The sequence below is a fragment of the Falco cherrug genome, chromosome 9 (genome assembly GCF_023634085.1).
Source record: "Falco cherrug isolate bFalChe1 chromosome 9, bFalChe1.pri, whole genome shotgun sequence".
In the NCBI taxonomy this organism is placed as follows: Eukaryota; Metazoa; Chordata; class Aves; order Falconiformes; family Falconidae; genus Falco; species Falco cherrug.
Window position 1 is genome coordinate 13,000,963 of NC_073705.1, and position 20,402 is coordinate 13,021,364.

General features: G+C 46.3%; 1 protein-coding gene across 1 annotated transcript in view; it reads left to right on the forward strand.

Annotated features, from left to right (window-relative positions):
* The window catches only part of CACNA1B (calcium voltage-gated channel subunit alpha1 B), a 297,443-nt gene that overhangs the window by 181,646 nt on the left and 95,395 nt on the right, over nucleotides 1–20,402 (forward strand). Inside the window, 5 exon segments of the mRNA XM_055720862.1 lie at nucleotides 1,698–1,829; nucleotides 2,707–2,779; nucleotides 7,278–7,395; nucleotides 14,126–14,193; nucleotides 19,817–19,923. Coding sequence (XP_055576837.1) covers nucleotides 1,698–1,829; nucleotides 2,707–2,779; nucleotides 7,278–7,395; nucleotides 14,126–14,193; nucleotides 19,817–19,923 — 498 coding nt within the window.

Genomic DNA, 20,402 nt, shown 5'->3' on the forward strand with positions numbered 1-20,402 from the left:
TTGCCTGAAGCCTTTGTGTTGAGCAGGGGGGAGCGGTGCGACCAGCAAAGCCTCCCTCCTCCTGCAAGGGTCGCAGCTCACCCCTTTTGGCTTCGGCACGGACCCTGAGTAGGTTTGCTTGCAGCTTTTTCAGTTGAAGGTTTTCTCCCAAGAGACCTGAAGCCAAGTTTCCTCTGAAACCTCTGTTGCTGTATTATGGATGTAACTTTTCTTGGAATGGGTGCAATGGGAGTGCATGATCCTGCTTCTCCTGGGATGGATGTGCCTGTATCATCCTCAGCACAGGGAAGCACAGGGCACTTCAGTCCTCCCAGCTACACCTGGGGGGAGAAAGAGGAGGAATGTGAAGATAAAGAAAATAGAAGAGATGGCGCTTCTGCTCTTCTGACTCAAGCTCTGAGTTTTTCTCCCCATCAGCAGATCAGACAAATCCATGGGCTTCCTCCTGCTGGATACCCACAGCTGCACTGCGGGAAGGAGCTGGGTGCATGGCTCTGTCCCTGCAGCCGGAGGACAGGCAGGGCAGGACGGTAGAGCTTTCCACTGTGGAGCGTGACCTCTGGATGGCAGCTCCTGGTGTGGGGTGGTGGAAACAAGAGAAGCCGCTGGAGAAAAAGAGAGAAAAATTTCCCCCATGGTCTCAGATCCAAAACTTTTAACAGAGGACATGTGAAATGGCTCTAAATCACTCATTTCCTACTGCCTGCTCCAGCGCCACAGTTCTGCACGCCTGTCTGTCCAAAAGGAGATTGTCAAAGAGCTCCTCCGCTTGATAGCTCTTTCTGCATTTTCTGATTCATTAGTTTTCCTAATATAAATGCTCCCTGCCTGTTCTCAGCAGGGCAATAAAGCCAAGGAAGAGAGCTGTTCCTGAGAACCCACCCCAGCATGCCGTCACTTGACGTGCCTGCCTGCGAGTGTGCCAGGAGCCATCTCGGGGGACGTGGGACATAGAAGCAAAGTAACTTCAGTGTCTGGCCAGATGCGGCTTGGATGTGTCAGTCAGGATTATGGTTGAGCCGTTCCCTCTTGCCGTGTCAGACTCATGTCCTGGATTTGTTTCCATTCTCCGAGGCAGTTGCTTAATCCTGGATGCTTAAACTGTGTGGCTGAATTGCCCCACACTGAAGGCATCGCTGTGCACGATTGTGGGTGTTAAACATGTACAGAAATGTTTAAACACGTGGGAGTTTCAGTGCACTTGTGGGGGCTGGCATTCGGTAAGTGGGAAGGACATGCCGCGGGGACGTGCTGGTGGAAATGAGCTGTTTATTCCTGATCCGTGTCTTACGAAGGGAGATTCACTGTCCCTACATTAAGTCTCACCTTGTTGATATGGCTACATCCCTGGTTTTGACACCCCTGCTGACTGCTGTGCTGCATGAGAAGATGCAGAAAGGTCAAAATCTATACCAGGAAAGGGGTTACTGAGGAACTAAACTGATGCTTTCCCTGCAGATGACTGCTCTGTATGGGTGCACGTATACCAAGGTGCCCGTCTCTGCCCTTGCGATGCTGCAAGAGCCTCTGTCACTCTGTGAGCTGTATTTCCCAACCATAGAGGGGACATTAAAAAAGCTGACGCCCCTTGCTATTCTCTTCTTTTTTTATAATAAGGAAATAGATCATTTTAGTGTTTTGTCAAAGGCTTTTCTCCCACTCATGTTATCTCTTGGCTGCTCTGATCTCCAACGCAGGTACTGGAATTCCCTGAGGAATCTGGTGGTCTCCTTGCTGAACTCCATGAAGTCCATCATCAGTTTGCTCTTCCTGCTGTTCCTGTTCATTGTGGTGTTTGCTTTGCTGGGGATGCAGCTCTTTGGAGGACAGTAAGTCTAATTAATTATTGTCCTTTCAGGGGCAATCCAACAGCAATTGCCTGGAATACATAGCAGGGAGAGGGGCTGCAGGGTTTGAGGGGTTCACATCGTGGGTGCAGATGCCAGTCTTTCTGGGCTGCTAAGTGCTCTCAGTGTGTAGGAAAATACTTCTTGTTCTGATGTTTTACCTGGAGCTGAATTCTTTCTGGTTACCCTTGCTCAAAGCTGCTGTGTCCTGCCGTGGTCCCCATGTACACCCACAGATCTGAAACTGGGCTGGGGGAGGCAGCACTTTCCCTGCTGTTGGGGGAAAGGCACGTCACAGTGCATTTATTCACTTGGAAACCTTTTCTGCTGGAAAACAGCTTTGTTGAATCTGATTTTTCTTATTAGAAATGCCAGTTGTGATGAATTTTGCAGTAAGAAATACCAGAATATTACTGTTCAAACTCCAGCATAAATTTTGAGGAGAAACAATATGGGGTTTGTTTTGGTTTTTTTTCTTTTTTCCCTAATCAAACCCTATTTTATCTTTAAAATATTAAAATGAAATGATCTGCTAAGAGAGCAATTTCAATTTTGACTTGTACACTTGAGGACAGAAACTTTTGGGAATGTTTTGTTCTGCAAAATCGTTTCAGATTTTGATTGTTCATTTTAATTGTGAAAATGAATTTCAAAGACTTTTCTGCAGGAATAAAATTGAGTTTCTGATAATAGTTCTGTTAAGCATCTTCTCTGAGATGCTGTGTTCCCTGCTGTGGTTGCCTGGGGTGTTATTGCCAGGTGGAACAAATGTTGCTCTCTGCCTTGTGTTAGAGGGTATTATGAGGCTGTGTGAGAGTTGCTTGCCCCTTACTGCTCTTTTTTCCCCCCCCCTTTCTAGATTCAATTTCCAAGATGAAACACCAACCACTAATTTCGATACCTTCCCTGCTGCCATCCTCACAGTATTCCAGGTAAAGCCAAACCTTGCCCTGGGTAAGCATTAGAAATTAAATTTCTGAGTATCTCTTTCTGCTTATGGGGGGGTGCAGAGGTCCCCCCAAAATCCATGGAGTTTAGGAAAGGGGAAGCCGGTCGTTCTCGTGTATTTTGCTACAGTGGCCAATCGATACATATTAAAAATCAAATTATTAATTTTTTTTTTTTAAAAAAAAAAAAGGAAAACTAGAACAAAATACTTTTTGCTAGGAAAAGAATATTGATAAAAATAGACATTTCTGTTTGGAGCTGACAGACTGTGCATGCCCACGCTTTTCCCCCCTGAGACCCCTGCTCACGGCTACGGGGGCAGCACTCGCATGTGCCTGGCTGGGTGAATCGTCCTTTCGGAAATCCTAGACCAGCGAGGGAGTGGTTGACCTGTTTCACTTTCTCCTGTGGTTGCCATAATTTAATGAGAGAGGCCTGAGCTAGCTCCAGGCAGTAAGGAAATAATGTAGCATTTTTGCACGGTAATAGCTCGAGATAAGATAATGCTGGATAAGAATGACAATCAATGGGAGAGCACAGAAAGAGGCATCAGCCTCGGGCAAGTTGGTGTGATGGCAGGGAGATGTCACAGTTCTGGCAGATGCAATGCTAATGGATTTAAGAGGCTAATTTTGCAGCTGTTCTCTGCATGCCTTTTTAAAAAACAGTTATTTCAAGTGTTTCGGTAGAGAGCTGGGGATGCTGCACCCTGCTTCGTGTGTGGGTAACACTCACGGGTCCATGGAAAACTGCCCAGCACAAATTGTTGATGTGGGCTTGAGTCGAGGCTTGACCCCAGAACTGAACATTTGTAGCTCTCAGTGAGTGCCTTACGTATTTCAGTGTCATGCCCCAAATAGGAGGGGAAGAGGGAAAAAAGGGTTAGTGTCAATTTTTTGCATTAAAACAGAAAAAGAGTCTAAAAGAAAATGTGTCCTGTGACCTCTGCATAAGCAGCTTCACATGGGTATTGCTTCTCTCCAGATGTGAAGCAGGTTTGGTAGTACTTACCTCGCAGGATATTGGAAATCATGGTAGATTAATATTTGCATAGTGTTTTAGTACACATCAAAGAAAAGGCTTAAAGAAACGTAAAGGTATCGCCACAGAGCCAGAACTGAACACAAGTCAGGCTCCGGATATGAGCATCTGGGAATTTTGATGTTATTTTGCTTTGGGACTATAGCTGCCTCTTGAGAAATACTTAGCTGAAATATTTCCTTTCAGTTTCTGAGATAAATGTAATGTAGTGGCTGTGGGATGAAGGAAAGCACTGTTGCTTTTATGACACTTGTCTAGAATGTCAGAGCTACGAATTAAAACAAGCAAAAACCATCAGCGTTAAGTCAGTGTAGCTTCACAGAGGCATTTCAATAACCTCTACTCCCAGTCCATCCCCCCTGCTCCCCTGAATTGCAAATACCATGGCAATGTTTCTTCATCACATGGGCTCTGGATTTTCTTCTAACCTTGCCTTCCATCAGCTCAGGCAACCAAGCAGGCTTGTTCTGTTGCTGCTGTAATGAGCAGAGTAGCATCTTTCACTGAATGCATTCGGTGTATGGAACAAACGTAATAAAGCTAGATACACCCTGTCCATCCCTAACCCCTTTGGAGATTTTTTTTTTAAGAAGCAGTCTTAAACAAAATCTTCTGCAGCCTCCCTTAGCCTATTTTATTCGAATAAACCTGGCTGGGTCACGATCCTCAGCCACGCGACTCCCAGGACCTCTTTTGCCCACCTGGCTGAGCTCAGCGTTGGGTGCAGCTGAGCCCCGCTCCCCCTAAATTCCCTTTGACGAGCGCTGCACGTTTTTCTCCAGCTCCTGGCTCCCATGAAAGTCTTTGTAAGCTGAATGTCAAGCTGTGTATGTACAAAATACAAATACAAATTATATGTATATATTCATATATGCCTATATACACGTGAAAAATAACTAGTTGCATCCTCCTATTCCAGCAATCATAGAGCTGGAAGCATGTACAACATCCATAAGCGCAGAGACCATAAAGCAGAAAGACCTGTGTTAATTCTACATGTTCTGCTCCCCGAGAGCTGCCAGGTAAATCCTTGCGCACTGCCAGCTGCTAAGGAGCACAGCACTGGTGGCTGCTGGAGTGGCGGTGGCAGGATGGGACTGACCCTCAGCTCTGCTGGTGGGTGCCCTGCTGAGGCTTGGGAAGCAGAGCTGGCTTTGGTTTGATGTCCCAGTGCCCTGGCTGCCCCTGCTGACCTGCCTGCGAGATATGACACTAAGCTGATGTGATTTTTGCATTTGCTCAGGCCCTTCTTCAGGAAAGCATCTCACTTCCAGGACAGTCCTTTGAAACGGTGCCGTACTTCCTCTGCAGCAGAGTGTCTCCCACCGTTAATGTCATCATTAGTTCATTAAGATTCACCGCAGCTCAACAGCTGTTTTTATTCCATCACCTGGTGGCTCCTCAGCCAAGCCTGGGTATTAAATGCCAAGACACACTGGACAAAATGTTCGTCGTCAGCTCTGCCCAGGCAGGCTGGTTAGTTTACATTACCCATCTCTATGCAAAAGTTCCATAAAACATATTTTTTTTCCCCTTGAAGTTTTCATTCCACTTCCAAAATAATGCAGTTGGATTTTCGAACACAGACCTGACCCTGCTGGACTTTTTTATGTGCAGCCTTTAATTTGTGATACCTGCAGCTCCTGGTCTTCTGCAGCGAATAGAAGCATTCCCACCGGTTTCCCTTTCCACAAATGTTTGTGTGATCAAATCACTTCATGGCTGTTCCCTCAAAGCAGGAGCAGTTGTAAATTCATGGAAATTATGTGAATGCAAGTTTGTGAACAGTGTTTTGCATAATTAAGTGCCAGAGTTCAAAGCCCTGTGCCCTGGTTCATATTCTCTGGTGTAAATCCAGAGTAACTCCAACGTTGTGAGTTAGGCTTGGGCTCTGAATTCTGGTTTCTGAATTGAGACCAGATTTTGCATTTAGGAAACAAGATTGTGTATGTGCTGTGTGTCACTGTGTCTGTACTTGTTCTTAGCCTACCGCTCTCATCAGCACCAAGCCTGCAGCAAGAAATTTTCTCTCTATCAGCCGCGGACGACTAGTTTGGAATTTGCAATCATTTCGAGCATACTGTATGCACATGGGACTTGATTACTACAACACGCATCATGCTTTGGGCTCTTTTTTGTGGCTTTTTTTATTTTTCTTCTACTAAACACAAAGACAAGTTCCTATTTAGGAATTTGAGCTTCACATCCCAGTGGGCATGTTTTAATGTACTAAAAGTAGCTATTGTTTGACTCTGCCATGGCAGGCAGATGAAGTGCTTTCCACCCAAAATGCTGTTGTGTTACAGTCACTGGTGAGGAATGGGAGCGGCAGGCGATTCAGACTGGTGCAAAATTAGCACCTAGCATGACAAGGCTTATTTGAGTCTTAGGTGTTTTCACTTACTCTGATTAGTTTTTCTATTATTCATGTGTTTGCTAATTAGCCTCGGGTCAGTATCCAGAGCCTGCAGCCAGGACAGCTCTGCAGAGCCAGGCTGCGGTGGTGCTTGCCTCCGTACAGGGATGCCAGAGCATCACGATCCCCTTCAAGCCACCCTCATCTGTCCTCACTCATACACACTGGTTACTGCTGCCACTTTGTTTTTTGTTTTTGTTTTTTTGTGGTGTGTGGCTGTCTGGGTGGCTGAGCATCCTCCTGGCCTTGGCAAGCAGGAAACCTGGGGAAGAACCGGGTGTGGTGGAGCTCCCTGGCAAACGGCGCCGTGGCTGTGCTGCCCGGTGCCTGGGATTTGGAGCTGTGGTCACCATGCACTAGCTGCAGCGAAGCTGCCGGCAGCCTTGTGGAGCAGAGGATCAGTGGAAAGCGATTACAGAAGTTTCTCCTCCTGTTGTGCAGGCACTCAGGGTGTACAGTGTGTGTGGGCTGGGGGGAGCTGAGCAAACCCTTGGTGTATGGAGTGAGTGAAAGGAGCTGACGCTGGCAGAGATCCCGCTCAGGGCACTGGGCTTTGAGGTCAGAATTTCCTTAGGTCTGTGGGAAAGGTCGTGCACAGAGCTGTTGGAAGCTGGTATTTCCATGTGACTCAAAAACAGAGATGGGGGGAGAAACTGTGCTGGTGGTGAAGGGCTAGAATGTGGCTTTTGCTGCCTCTACCCGCAAGAAAACCTGCGGTCAGAGGTGGGCGGCAGGTATGGCACTAAGAGAGGGCAGGAATGGGGCAGCAGTCCTCCCTCACCAGTGGTCCTCTCTCCTTCTCAGCCCGTGCAGAGAAGAAAACTGTGTCCAGCCTGGCATGAGACCATCCAGGGCTGGGAGGCTGATGCCCAGCACTGCAGTCTGCCACACTAACCTGCTCATCTGTTTTCCCCCTGGAGACCCATCTGGGATCGCATCAAGCTGCCTAGCTCCCCCAGACTTTACCTACTTCATCTCTCCTTCGAGTCACCCTTTCTTCTTTTCTCTTGAATTTCGCTGTGCAGATCCTGACGGGGGAAGACTGGAACGCAGTGATGTACCATGGGATAGAGTCACAGGGTGGTGTCCGCTCGGGGATGTTCTCCTCCATTTACTTCATCGTCCTGACGTTGTTTGGTAACTGTATCCTTGTACTTTGCCTTGTGTTAGCAGCACAGTGTGCCATGCACCCTTCCAAAGATGCTAGAAATACCTAGTTTTGTTTAAATTCTCACACCAGCACTTACACTTTTTAAAACTAAATCGTTGCTATAACTTTGTTCATTACAGCACCTGGGGTAAGAGGTGTAGGTAAGTTCTCCAAGTCGGTGTCACTTTTCTGATGGCAAAGTGAACGTAATCTTCATTCATTTTAATTTTCATGTTTTACCTTAAGAATGTCCTATTATGAGTTAATTTATATTGTGGGGAAAAAGATTGAGGTCAAGGAAGAGCTGGACCTCTGTACCTTGAACGTCTTCACAGACAATTTGCATTAGGTCAGAGGAAGGAAGAATTGAAGTTGGTTTGGTGTGTCATCAGGCTCCTGTCTCTTGGTGCCTTTGTCTACATGGCAGCTTAGCCTAAATGCTTGAAATTGTCTTGTCTCCACATAATGCTTAAAGCTCAGGTCTGGATCTTGGATTTTGGGCTCTGGGATTATTTGGTCATGTTCTAAGACCTGACACATGAAGTGTCTGGAAGATGTTTTGTTCTGCTTAGTCCAGGAAACTGGGAGCTTGTGTTCCCCCCCAGATCTCCCAGGGTGTCTGCTGGGGAACCAGCAGCATTCCGACATGTGCTATGTCCCCAGGGAGGTCTAAGGAGGCAAGAACATAGCAGTCATGTGGAGATGGGATTTGAAAAGGAAGGCTCTATTTTACAGGGAAATGAGCAAAGAGATTCTCCAATCTGATGGCTGGGTGTGATTAGGAGGGCCAGCAGAGCATAGCAGTTGTGATGGCTCTGTTCCTGCTTCGTGATGGAGGCTGCTAATGGGCTGATGTTGCGTAGCATTGCTCACATTAACTAGGTACAAAACTGGTGGTGGGAGATGCTGGCTGGCTGCAGTGACAGGCTGTGTGGAGTCAAACAGAGCATCCTTAAAAATGGAAACTTAAAACCTGTTGCATATACGAGGCAGCCTGGCAGGTTTGTTTGTTCTGTAACATAGGGATAATAATGCCCAGCACTGCCGCTCTGCTGGAGAGCTCTTTGGAGGGTTTCCCAGCAGTGCAAACCTTCTTGCTAGTTACAGTCCTAGTGTTGCTAGTCTTTTCCTAAGAATCTTGTTTGGGCTGGCAGCATTGGCTGGGTGGTTAGGAGAAAGGGAAGGGGACATGGGGGGCAATACTTGTACTAAAGGTGTAGAGGTGTTCTAGACACGGACCCCTTCAGCTGCTGTTCAAGATGACAAGTGATGAGATGTCAGCACCCACGGACTGCACAGCAGGGCTCCAGCCCTTTGCTTTGCCTGAAATGTCCCCATTAGCACGAGGAACCGAGACAGGGAACAGAGGAGCAGACAGCATGCGAGCTGTGCTTGTCACACAAGTGTGTCTCTGCGGGATTTATCCCATTAACGTGCGCTGTCAGAGCCAGAGCAGCCGTGATGCCTGCGCTGGCTCGGCAGCTCTGCTCAGACATCTGCCTCGTGGCAGGCAACATGCCCCCTTCCAGAAACACAAGGCTTTGGAAAACTGGGTCAATGGAGAGCCGGGAGGGAGGGAGATCTCTAAATCCTCAGGGCTTGGCATTTGAAAATGAGATTAAGCTATAATCAGGCTTGACAGCAGAGCTGAGAGAGAGACTTCTAACCTTAGAGCAGCTAAGATCCAGCAGTTTTGAGGAACAGGATACAAATTCCTTTCTTGCACATTTAATTCAGAGGGGGCTTCTCCCTTTTCCTTTAGTTTTCCTTAAAAGGGGAAGAGCAGGGGATGCTCAAAAGAAGGGAATAAGGTCCTGGTTCACCTATTGCCGCTGTCATGAACTTGGTATTTGCCTCTGCTTGCTCTGGCAGCGTGGCAAGTTGAAACCTTACCCCCGTTCTCCCCAAACACCATCCTGGCAGAGAGCAGCTGTATTGGTTTCCCTTCTGCTGCAATGGAGATCCTGGCCGTGGCTTTCCTGGCTGCTTCTCTGGGACCATCTCTGGTGCCTCTGTCACCCCCTTTGCCCGCAGCCTCATGCTGGTGGCACACCTTGGGCACAGCCAGAGCACTGCTGGGGACACCGCCTGTGCGTTCAGCCGGGGAATATGCCAGGTGCAAGTCTTTAATTCTCCGTGAGTCCTGCAGATGGGGATGAGTTTGCTGCAGGTGAGTTTCTGTGAACACAAAGTACAGAGAGAGGGGGGAGCTGGCTGACAAAGTAACAACACTCAGAAACCCTTTTATAATGTCCCGGAAGACTTCTTTCACCAGCTTCTAGTGATCAGAGGTATAAACCTGAAGCAAATCTTTTAATTTCTTTGGAGATTTACCTTCCTGTTGGAGAATTAAGAGACCTGGCCCAGCCTGTCTCTGTAGAAACAGCCTGAGAGCATCAGCTGCTCTCACAGGGAGCTCCTAAGAGCCTTTCTGCATTGCACATAGACCCGTTTGCCTTTAAGCATCATCAGCAGGAGGGGAAAACTGAGGCTGGAGTGTATGGTGGAGAATGGGGGGTTAAATCTTTTTGTCTGTTGACCACGTAAGCCCACTAGCTGCTTGCACTGATATTTCAAACAGTATCTAAGCAAGGTCAGTGCTACCCCTGCTTTTCACTAGCTACAGTGTCGATGCTGAGAGCAAGCAGCAGGCAGTCATTTATCTCTGAGGGAAATCTGAACTGTATGACTTACCAGGGACTTAAGTTACCATTAACTGTCAAAACATAACCAGGAACACCTGCAAATAAAGTTTAGTTTGCCAGAAAAGAACAGTCCTGCGTTTTTGTGGGAAGAAAAATAGTCGTTAGTGTCAATGATGCTGCAGCACCCCAGCGATGTTAAGGACAGGCAAGTGTAGAGGGTGAGGTACGTGCCTGAGCCTTGGCATCACTTTCCCAAGGAGAACCCTGCAGCCCAGTACACAGCAAGAGAATGCCCTACAGAAAGCAGTCCAAGTCGTTGATTAGCTTAATTATAATGTGAGCTGTCTTTTCTGCCCTAACTTGGGACTGCACAAAGATGTGCCGGCCCCCCCCGCCCCCCACCCCCCCCCCCCCCCGCCTTACAGAACTGCCCCTAAAAGCTTTTTGAATGTTCTTTTTTTATGCAATGTTGTTTTCTTCATGTGGATTGGCCATCAGCACTCATCACATGGATGTTCACTATAGCTGAATTTTTAAAGTGGGACTTCTTGGTTTTATTTCCTTATATCACTACTGTTGAAATCAGTCTAAGCCCTTCTGGATGCTGGTCAGCAAAAAGCACTTCAGTTCCTCTGCTGGGAGAGGGGTCTTATCTTCAGTTTTTGCATGTTGGCATTTGGTGTGTCCATTTTTAAGGGTTAAGGCAGATTGGATCAAATCTCATTGAAGAATTGGCATTGGCAATCTTGGGTCAGCTTGCAAAACCTGCTCTTTTTAAACATAAGTGACTCCTTTCTTCTCCTATTGCTGCTTGGGGCATCGTGATTGTTCTTTTTCATGAAGAAGAAAGGTGGGTGGGTGCCAGCTTCCCCTGCTTCTTACTGCAGCCCAGTTGTTTTTGTGAATCCATTTGCATTTTCAAGGGACTATTCTAAGGAAAAGATCCAGAAACTTTGTTTTTCTAAGTCGGAAGTCTCTCATGTTACATTCCCAGTTCCAGAGAGTCTTTGTGGAGCCAGACCTCTGCATCTGAAGTGGTTTAATGGAAGTAGTATGATTAGAGTAACAGCAGGATTTGACCTATTTTCTCGGAAATTGCCCCATGCCTGTATTCATTGTTATCCAGTTAATTGATAAATTGATGCATCTGTTGAGGAAAGAAAACTAGAAAAAAAAAAAACCCTGACCATGAAAAACTGCAGAGGACCCTGAAAGGAGAAGCAGCAAATGCCTGGAGCGTGCTGCTCTTCCCCTTGTCCTTGGCTCTGCATGGGAGAGCCGTACACGGCACCGTGTGCTGGCTCAGCTGCCCGGCTCATACAGCCTGGACCAGAGACCGGAGTCTGGGTGATATTTGGGAATCCCTGAGCTCTGCAGAAAGGGCTAAGGAACTTTTTTTGGGGGCCAGAAACACCCAAGACTGCCAGATTGTGTCTTCTTGGAGATGGATCAAAACAGCCTGATCTGCTAAAAAAAAAAAAAAAATTAATTATATTTCCAGTGGTTGATTATGTTACACGAGACATTTTCAGCATGTGTGTGTAGGAGGCAGGGGTAGGAAGACAGTTTTATTACCAAGACATTTATTCCCAGAGCAGGAGGCTTGGAAGTGTTTCCAACATGTTGGAAGCACCCCAGAGGAAGAAACCCAAACAGCCGGCACCAGCTGGCACCCTGGCGGTGCTGTAGGCAGTGGTGCCCCATCCTCCCTGCCTGCACCCCCATCCTCCCTGCCTGCACCCCCAGCCCACAAGGGGCAGCCCCCTCTTGCCAACTTTCACTTAAAAGGAAATAGAAATTAGTATCTTTGTAAATGAAAAGTTGATTGAGCTCTGACTTCAGCGTGGGAGGGGGGTGATTATTTCAGCATCATCATTCACTTTTTCTTGTTCTTTATCTGCTGGGCTCCCTAGGATTGAGGTGCTCCCACCCTGCCCTCCTCATTGTCCTGCTGGAATGGAGGAAAGAGCAATTGATGGGCATCATGTTTCAAAGCTCTGTCTGTGCCAGAGGAATCATCTTCCTGTGATAAACTTGCATCCCGTATTACATGAAACAGAGAAAACCTGGCCTTTGCCTGGAGAAACCCCAGGGCTCTGCATCCCGTCCCCTGCAGGGTTTGGCAGTCAGGATGCAGATGCAACCTGAGAGATTAAATGCAGCTCCTGCTCTCCACTGTCAGAAGCAGATGCTCCAGTTTTGATAGGCATTCCGGCTCTGGAGACACTTGTCTCAATGGGAATTAGAGACGTGAACATCTGGTTCTGCAGTCTTGGCTGAATTATGTTGAGTAAAAATTCTTGAGAGGGAAGGCAAAGCAGCTTTGGGCTGGTTGTTTGAAGCAGCTTTGGTCCCTGGCTGCCCTGGGAAGTCTCCTGACGCCATGCCAACGTGGGGCAACGGCTGTGCAGCCTCTGGAGGCTGCTGGAGCACAAGGATTTCTAGGCACGCTCCTGTTCAGCAGAGGCGACTGTAGTCAATGAATCAGCTTTGCACCGCTCTGCTTTTCTGTTTATAGAGAAATCTCAGATGCCTCCTCCAGGCATCCTTCTGAGAAATGGAAAGTAACCAGAGGGGCACCAAAACCAAGGTTTTCCCAAATCCTGTTGCAGGTTTGCTGGCACCCTGGGAGCTCACGCCTCGCCTCTCCCCACCTCGCCGGAGTGGTCGCTTGGCTCCCCTGGCATGCTGCCCTCCTCCCTCAGCCTTGCCCTCGCTGCGGCATCGCTTCCAACTCGCAGTGCGATGCAGGGGACACATTAACCCAATAGAAAATAACTGGATCAATTGCCTAAAACTGCTGCAGTCATTTCACTCAGCTTCTGGGGACCTGCATCTGGTCCCCGACTGGCATTTGGCTCTGGCGAGGCCAGTGCAATACGAACGCACATCAGCGTGCTGCTTTAAAGCCGTTGTGAATTTCCAGAGGGTAAACACTCATGAGATCACCTTAATTCTTAGAGACATTCATATTTGGAGGACTAAGCATCACTTTACACAGCTATGGAGCGAGTGACTCTCCTGTCACCAGGTAATGTGCAAGAGCAAAATGGGTTTTCTTATTGGAGAGTAATTTAGGCTTGGTTGTGCTTTGCTGGCTCTCCTTTCACACAAAGGTGTCTGATTTACAACAGGTTTGGGGCTGTTTTGCAGACGCATAGCTGGAATAACAACAATAAAATATAGGAAGGGACAAGTAATAGCTGAAATCATTAAGTGGAAAAACGAAAATAAAATATGAATAAATAATTACAGGCAAATGTTATATCTTAGTGATACAATGCAGTGCTCTGCAGAGAGACCCAGGCTAGCGTGGGCGCTGGCAGTTGTTTAGCTGGGCTACCTGCAATTTGGCCTGGACTAACGGCCCATTTCCCAGCAGAGCTCATTAGCTCGGGCTGGGTGTCCTGCTAACAGGCTCTTCTGGAGATGCGCTCTGCGGGATGCTGCAGCGTTCAGGATAGAGGACGTCCATGGCCGTCTAATTGTCATATCAACTTCAGTGTGATAAGTCATGATAGTTTCCTTCTGCCAGCAGGTAATGCAGCAGTGACCTAAGCTTAACTTTTTCATGGTACCCGATGCCTTTATATAGCTATATGTATATATTATGCAAATGCTGGCTTTAAAATGACTGATTTCCAGGAGCTCTACTGGTTGTCCTTTTAAGCAAGAGGGAAAAATGAAGGTGGTCCTCTGTGTGTGTGTATGGGCAGGAGAGGAGGTGTGGATTTTCTGGAATGAAAAAAGAGGGGCCATTATGTCTTTGAGACAACCCCAGGGTCCCATAACAGTTGCCCCTATAGCGCTGTGAAGCCCATTGCTCAGCACGTGCGCACATCCTCCCCGGGGGGGTGCTGGGCCAGAGACAGACAGATGTCTGGGACCTGCTATGCTGTGGAGCTGGCTCCCGGCCGAAGCGGGGGGGTTAGAAATGAAGATGAAGCAGTGGTGCAAGGAGTCAATCCATAATATACCGATGGCTGGAATCAGGGAAAGAAAGGTTGTGGCAGCAGAAGGGGAACATTTTCTGTATCTGCTGTGTGAAGATTTTTTTCCCTTAACCGCTCCCCAAAAGATACGCTCCTGAATGTCTTCTTGGCTATTGCTGTTGACAATCTGGCCAACGCCCAAGAGCTGACCAAGGTATGTATGAGATTTCTGTTCCTTCAAACTTAGAGCACAGCTGCTGGATCTAAAGCACACGCTAATGAACCTCCCAGACACTCAGAGGTTTCCTCTAGACCCTGTTCACGCGGCATCTCTGTTTACCGGTTTGCATTGTGGAGAGGGACTTGGAGGCTTATTCTTCAGGTTTGTTTCATTTCAGGCTTGTTTCAGCCAAATCCTTTGTTTTTTAGTTGCGTTTTATGACAGAGTGGGCAGTGGCATTGCTCATCTCGCTGCCGCGGGGAGATGCACAGGCATTTGTAGCATTTGCTGTTTTCAAGACCAGAGGCGAAGCAATTAACGGGTTTTGGCTGACTTGAAGCTTAGATTCGAGGAAACACAGGTGTCATATTGCTGCTTTTGCTGTCTCACACTAATGTTTCATACCTTGTTGAGCTTTTGGATGAATCAAAGAATTAACGTTCTCCAATCAACTCCCTGGAAAACAACTTGCAGAGGCTATTGTGAATTCTCAGTGTAGATGTTATAATTTTCCTGCCTTTCACCAGGTGCAAGAGAAATCTGAGGCAGCAGTCCAAGCACAGGCAGAAAGACAGGTCCTGGCAAGAGGTGGAAATGACACTGTACTTTACTGTATGCACAGGTTTATAACGGAGCATTCCCTATGGAAAATAAGGTATAGCCTCGGTATTGCGCAGGAAGGGCTGCAAGTGCTGCAGTTTGTATTCATGTTATTAGATACTTTTTTTCCCTCGTTGTACCATAGTTGTATTTGTGAGGCAGCAGATTTTTTTTTCCACGTTTCTAGTTTGTTCTTACTAAGTGCCCACCCCATTGCTGTGCTGCTGCCAGCACTGTAAGTCAGTGACCTGCCAGTGGCAAAAGCAGCACCATGTCCACCTTGGCAGTTGTGTTTTACAAGCTTTATTTTATATGCCTTTTATAGGGTAAGAGGATCACTAACTATGTGTTTACACAGCAGCGGGCAAGGATATTTTCTCTTTATAGAGTTGTAGAAAGGTGCAGTAGTTTGTGGATAAGTGATGCAACTCCACAGTTCAGGGGGACAGAGATTTCTAGGAGCTTCCTGCCCCACTCCAGCTGCTGAAGACCGAAGCAGCCAGCCGTTCCCAGTTAAAATCCGTGTCTCTGTGGCAGCTGAGCTTGTCTTTATCAGCTCTTCTCTTCTGTGGAGCTGCGTGACTGGCTTCAGGTTCCAGCTTTGACTGGAGCCTTGTTTCCTGACAGCTGATACCCAGCGCAAATCGTACAAGAGGCTGCTGGCTCTCAGGTGTATAATAAATGTTCCTGTGTCTCTGAGAGCATGTTCTGCATCCCTCCTCTCTTATCATGCAGCTCAGGGTTGTGTTTAATGGCACACTGTTTGTTTGGTTTTGGTGTGGTTTTTTTTTTTTTTTCTGGGAAGTTTTTCCCCTTACAGCAGCTCAGCTGTTTCTCTTTAAAGCCCACAGAAATCTCCAGCCTGGAGGCATGCATCCTCCCAGCCTGTTCGGGAGATTTATGGGCATCCCTTGGATGTGTTGAGAGACGATCAGACCTAGGACAATTCTTGGATAATGAAGCTCATCCTACTTCTGCATTAATCCTTTTAGTGCCTTCTTGTGAATATTTCAGCAGCTGACTGGGACAGTTAGAAACCTGGCTTTGTTGATGTTTATAACGTATAATTAAATATTGATGAATTCAGCAGCATTGCCAAATCATAAAGCTTCTTGAGAAACTCTTTTTTGCTTTAATTTTATTTATGATCCCCCAAAATCACTAGGGCTTTCAAAAGAAGAGCAAAAAGATAAAAGTAATTCAATTATATAGCATACCTGGAGAATGAGGGATTTATTGCTAAGTAAATATGATCATGCAAAACCAAAAATGGCCTGGAGATATAATTAAGTTACTCAGGAGTCGGTTGATCTCAGGAGACTTTCTTGACATTTACGCTGTAAAACTAATAGAGATCAGTGCTGCCTACAATGTGGGAAAACCGTAAGCAGTTTGCAACTGCCTCTGTTTTGGAAAGACAGAAAGCTTTCCAGCTGACCTTCAGGACCGAAACTTTTCAACCAGTATTTCTCCTCCTGGATGCTAATTTGGATTTTTTTTGTCATGGCATTGGAACGTTTCTCAGTAGCCTTAGCTGGGCCTTGTGACCTGTCACAGAAGTTACCAGAACTGTAACTATATTTAACTTAAGCTTGATCATCTGCTGTAGGTTACAAAACTCACCAGTACTTTGGAATGACTCATTTTTGGGAAAAAAAACAAAACGACTCACCTTCTTTGCTTTGAATATACAAAGAATCTGCTCTCCAGCCTCTGCCTTCTCCCCCACCAGGTCTTTCTCCTCCTTTCCCTTATCACTGACTTAAATTTCACCAACTTAATTTCTAGTGATTTCTCAGAACTGTCCCAAATCTCTGTGGGTTGTCTATCCTCTAGTTTTTTCTATACACTGGCAGGTTTTTTTTCCTGTTCACTTATTCAGAGGGGAATCGAAAATTGCCCCCCAAACGTGCTTTGAAAATCTTCTTTCTGCTGACCATGGCATGGTGTCTGTGCTGACCACAGCAGTTCATTCTTCATCCTCGTTAAAGTGGCACATAAAGCCACCACCAGCGATCCTTTATTTTCCTAAATGTCCTAAAGCACAAAGCGTGTTCTTCGAACTCTGTGCACTGCCAGCAATCCCTGGGAAAACAGTATAAAAACATGCAGTGTGGGGTAGGAGGGATGTGTGAATTTTACATAGAAACTTATTAAAGAGTTGAGAAATTCACGGAAATAATGGAGTGAAGCGAGCGGCAAAGGCAAGAGTCTAACGGCCATGAAGGTTCTTCCTCCTCCTCCCCAATGGAGAGGGTTTTAATTGGGTGAGGTTAATAAAGAACAGTCAGTGTTAACTGTGCACATCATTATGGGTAGCACTGAAGATGGGCTTTTCCATGTGATAAACTGGTTTAAATGAAGATTTAGAGCTCTAGAAGACAGAAAGGGACCATAAAAGAGAGATGCCCTTATAGGCAGGGCCTTTATATGCACTTGCCCCTACATAACGATGGTGACAGTCTGGGCTGTTGGTGGGATGGATGGATGTTGCCATTGCAGCTCAGAGCTGGCTTCAGTCGTGCACCGTCACACTCCTGCGTGCTCCAAGCAGAACAGGACGAGCCTGTGCCCCAGTGAGACCTGGCAGTGTAAGTACCAGGCAAAAAATTAATTAATTTTTGTAGTGATCTGCAATCTCTTGATGGAAGGAGCTACAGAACTATTATTAAGCAGTCATCTGCTAAAGAGTGTGCTTGTTCGGAGTTAGGGACGGCTGCAATTGTAGTGACAACAGATACTGGGTGCTTTACTTCAAGATACTGAATCTAGCAGAATTGCTGATGCACCAGGGAGAAAGGAGCAGAAGCTGCAAATTTTAAAGAGATGGTAAAAACTGCACCTGGTGCTTTAGGTACAAAGAAAGGAAAATCAAGAGCCTTTGAATGTATGTGATTTTAACACTACTAGTGAGTCCTCAAGAGAAGAAACAACTTGAACATACCTGTGGAATGCAAGGAAAACATTAAAAGCTTTTTTATGGGGGTGGGGGCACTTATTCCTCAAAAGATTCATGCTCTGCAGATACCCTTTGTGCTGGTTTTGGCTGGCACAGAATTAATTTTCTTCACAGTAGCTAGTAGGGGCTGTGTTGTAGGTTTGTGCTGATCACACAGGGATGCTTTTGCTCACCCGGAGCCAAGGGCTGTTCTGCTCCTCACCCCACCCCACGGTGAGCAGGCTGGGGGGCACAAGGGGCTGGGGTAGGGGGGCACAGCTGGGACAGTCGACGCCACTGACCCGAGGGATGTGCCGTGCCATATGGCATCAGCATGTAAAGCTGGGGGAGGAAGGAAGGGGGGGGTGACATTTGGAGTGGTGGCATTTGCCTTCCCAAGTCCTGGTTAAGCGTGCTGGAGCCCTGCCACCCTGGGGATGGCTGAGCCCCTGCCTGCCATGGGGAGCAGGGAGGGATCCCTGGTTTTGCTTTGCTTATTAAACCATCTTTATCTTAATCCACAAGTTTTCCCACTTTTCTGATACTCTCCCCCATCCCACTAGGGGGAAGTCAGCAAGTGGCTGCTGGGATTTAGTTGCTGGCTGGGGTTAAACCACGACACCCTTGATTCACAACAGGCTTCCAAACCACTGATGAGTTTACTGGAAGCTGGTAGTTGATTGACTTTGTATAATTGTTCAGCAGGGCTTTTTTTCATGGCCTGTCTCAGGTTCTTTATTCACTACAGTAAGAATTTACTTGTTATAAACTTACTGATTTCTGGAAAGGAAAAAAATAAATAAAAGAATTTACCACTATTAAATTTTTGGATTAATTTTTTGTCATTTCTTTTTCTTTCTGAAGGAGAAAGAAAAACAGTTTCAAAATGAGGTGCAGTTTAAACAAATAACACCAAAGTCAGAGCAAGGAATTGTTTATGCATATGATATTCAGGATGGATAAATCTATGGTTTCCTATTGCAAAGCTAGATGTCTTGCTGTCTGCTCTCGTGATTTTAAGCATAACTCTTTCACAGTGTTATAGCTGAAGAACAGAGGTAGACCTGTGGCATTTCAAAAAGTCTCACAGAAAAGCCTGTGACTGCTCTCTTCTTGACATCTGGTTATTCCTTGAATATGTGTGATGCCGACATGGCCATCAGAGGGTCTGGGTTTATCCTGCCATGATTTTACTATCTAATTTGACCAGCTAGAGAGTTTAAAGGAAATGTAGCCTAGACGACCATTGAAGAAAACCCAGGGTGTTTCTTTGCTTTTTGCCTTCATCTCATAGCTTAAGATCCTGTAGTTTAAATTTGAGCAACATTTCTCCTGTTGTTACACTAGGTAGGAGGAAATAAATAAATTTTTTTTATTCTCTGCGGGAACTTGCAATGGCAATAGAAGTCAAAAATCCACATGGTCTGGGGGTATGAGTAAAGCATGGACACAACCATCTTTCTGATGATTGCTTGAGTCTACAGACTGCGCCTTAATACGGCTCCTCCACCCTGTCAGTCCTCAGTAATTCAACTGAAATCAGTGGAAATATCTGGGGTAAAGCTGGTGCGAGCTAGATTGCTATTGCTTGTTGGACTTACTGTTTCACAGTACTCACATTGGCAAGAGGTCATGAAGGATTCAGGAGTCTGCCTCATATATTTCAGCAGGAACGTGGGCTTTAGAATGTTTTTACTCAGGTCTGAGATAAACGGGGCTCCCTTCACCCCAGAAATGTCACATTGTGGTCAGGTCTCTCCCCGTAGTTTCCTTTCACAAAACTAAGTGGTAAGAGGAGACCAAAGAGAGGTAAGAAGCTTTGTGAGGGAGATGTAATCCTGGTAAAAATGCACTGAGCACTTGACCAAACCCTGCATTTCTCTTCTCGACCAACTGTTGCTGGCCCCAAACCCTACCTGGCAGTCCTTGCAAGAAGTGACGAAATTTTGCCTTACATTAATGAGTCTGCACTGTTCTTGCAGCATGGTGGTGACAGTCACATGCCACTCGTGCCTTGGGGACTCTGGTTATCATCGTTACATGATGCATGCTCTGATTTCTCTTGGTTTTCTGCACCAGGATGAGGAGGAGATGGAGGAAGCCACCAACCAAAAGCTCGCCCTGCAAAAGGCCAAGGAAGTGGCAGAAGTCAGCCCCATGTCTGCAGCTAACATTTCCATAGCCGCGTAAGCATTATTTTATTATTTGGGAAGTTTATAATTTCGTTTCTGTTTTTTCAGTGTCAGTATGTGTTCGTTCAACTGGAGCATCCCATAGTACTCTGTGAGCCCTCTTATACCGTCTCTGTTACTGCCAGGGCTTTAGGTTGACTGAATACTTCAGTGCTGATTAATTAACCATGGATTTAATTAAGTATTTATGTTAGTTTGTTTCTTCTTCTTTTTTTTTTTTTTTTTTTTGTAATGTCTCATCTTTTGCCTTGCTATAAATAACTGTGTTTTAGAAGGATTTTTTTAAGCTGTCCTAGGATAGATTTCACCAGGTGAAGTGTTAACATTTCACTTTGGATTTTTAATTACAAGAGGTATGTGTGGACATCATGTCTTAGCTATTCTTTAATGATCTCTGCTTTGAGAATTTAGAGTGTAAATGCATCCTCCTAAATATCAGACTGAAAAACATGCTTGAATGCACTTTCCTTGCT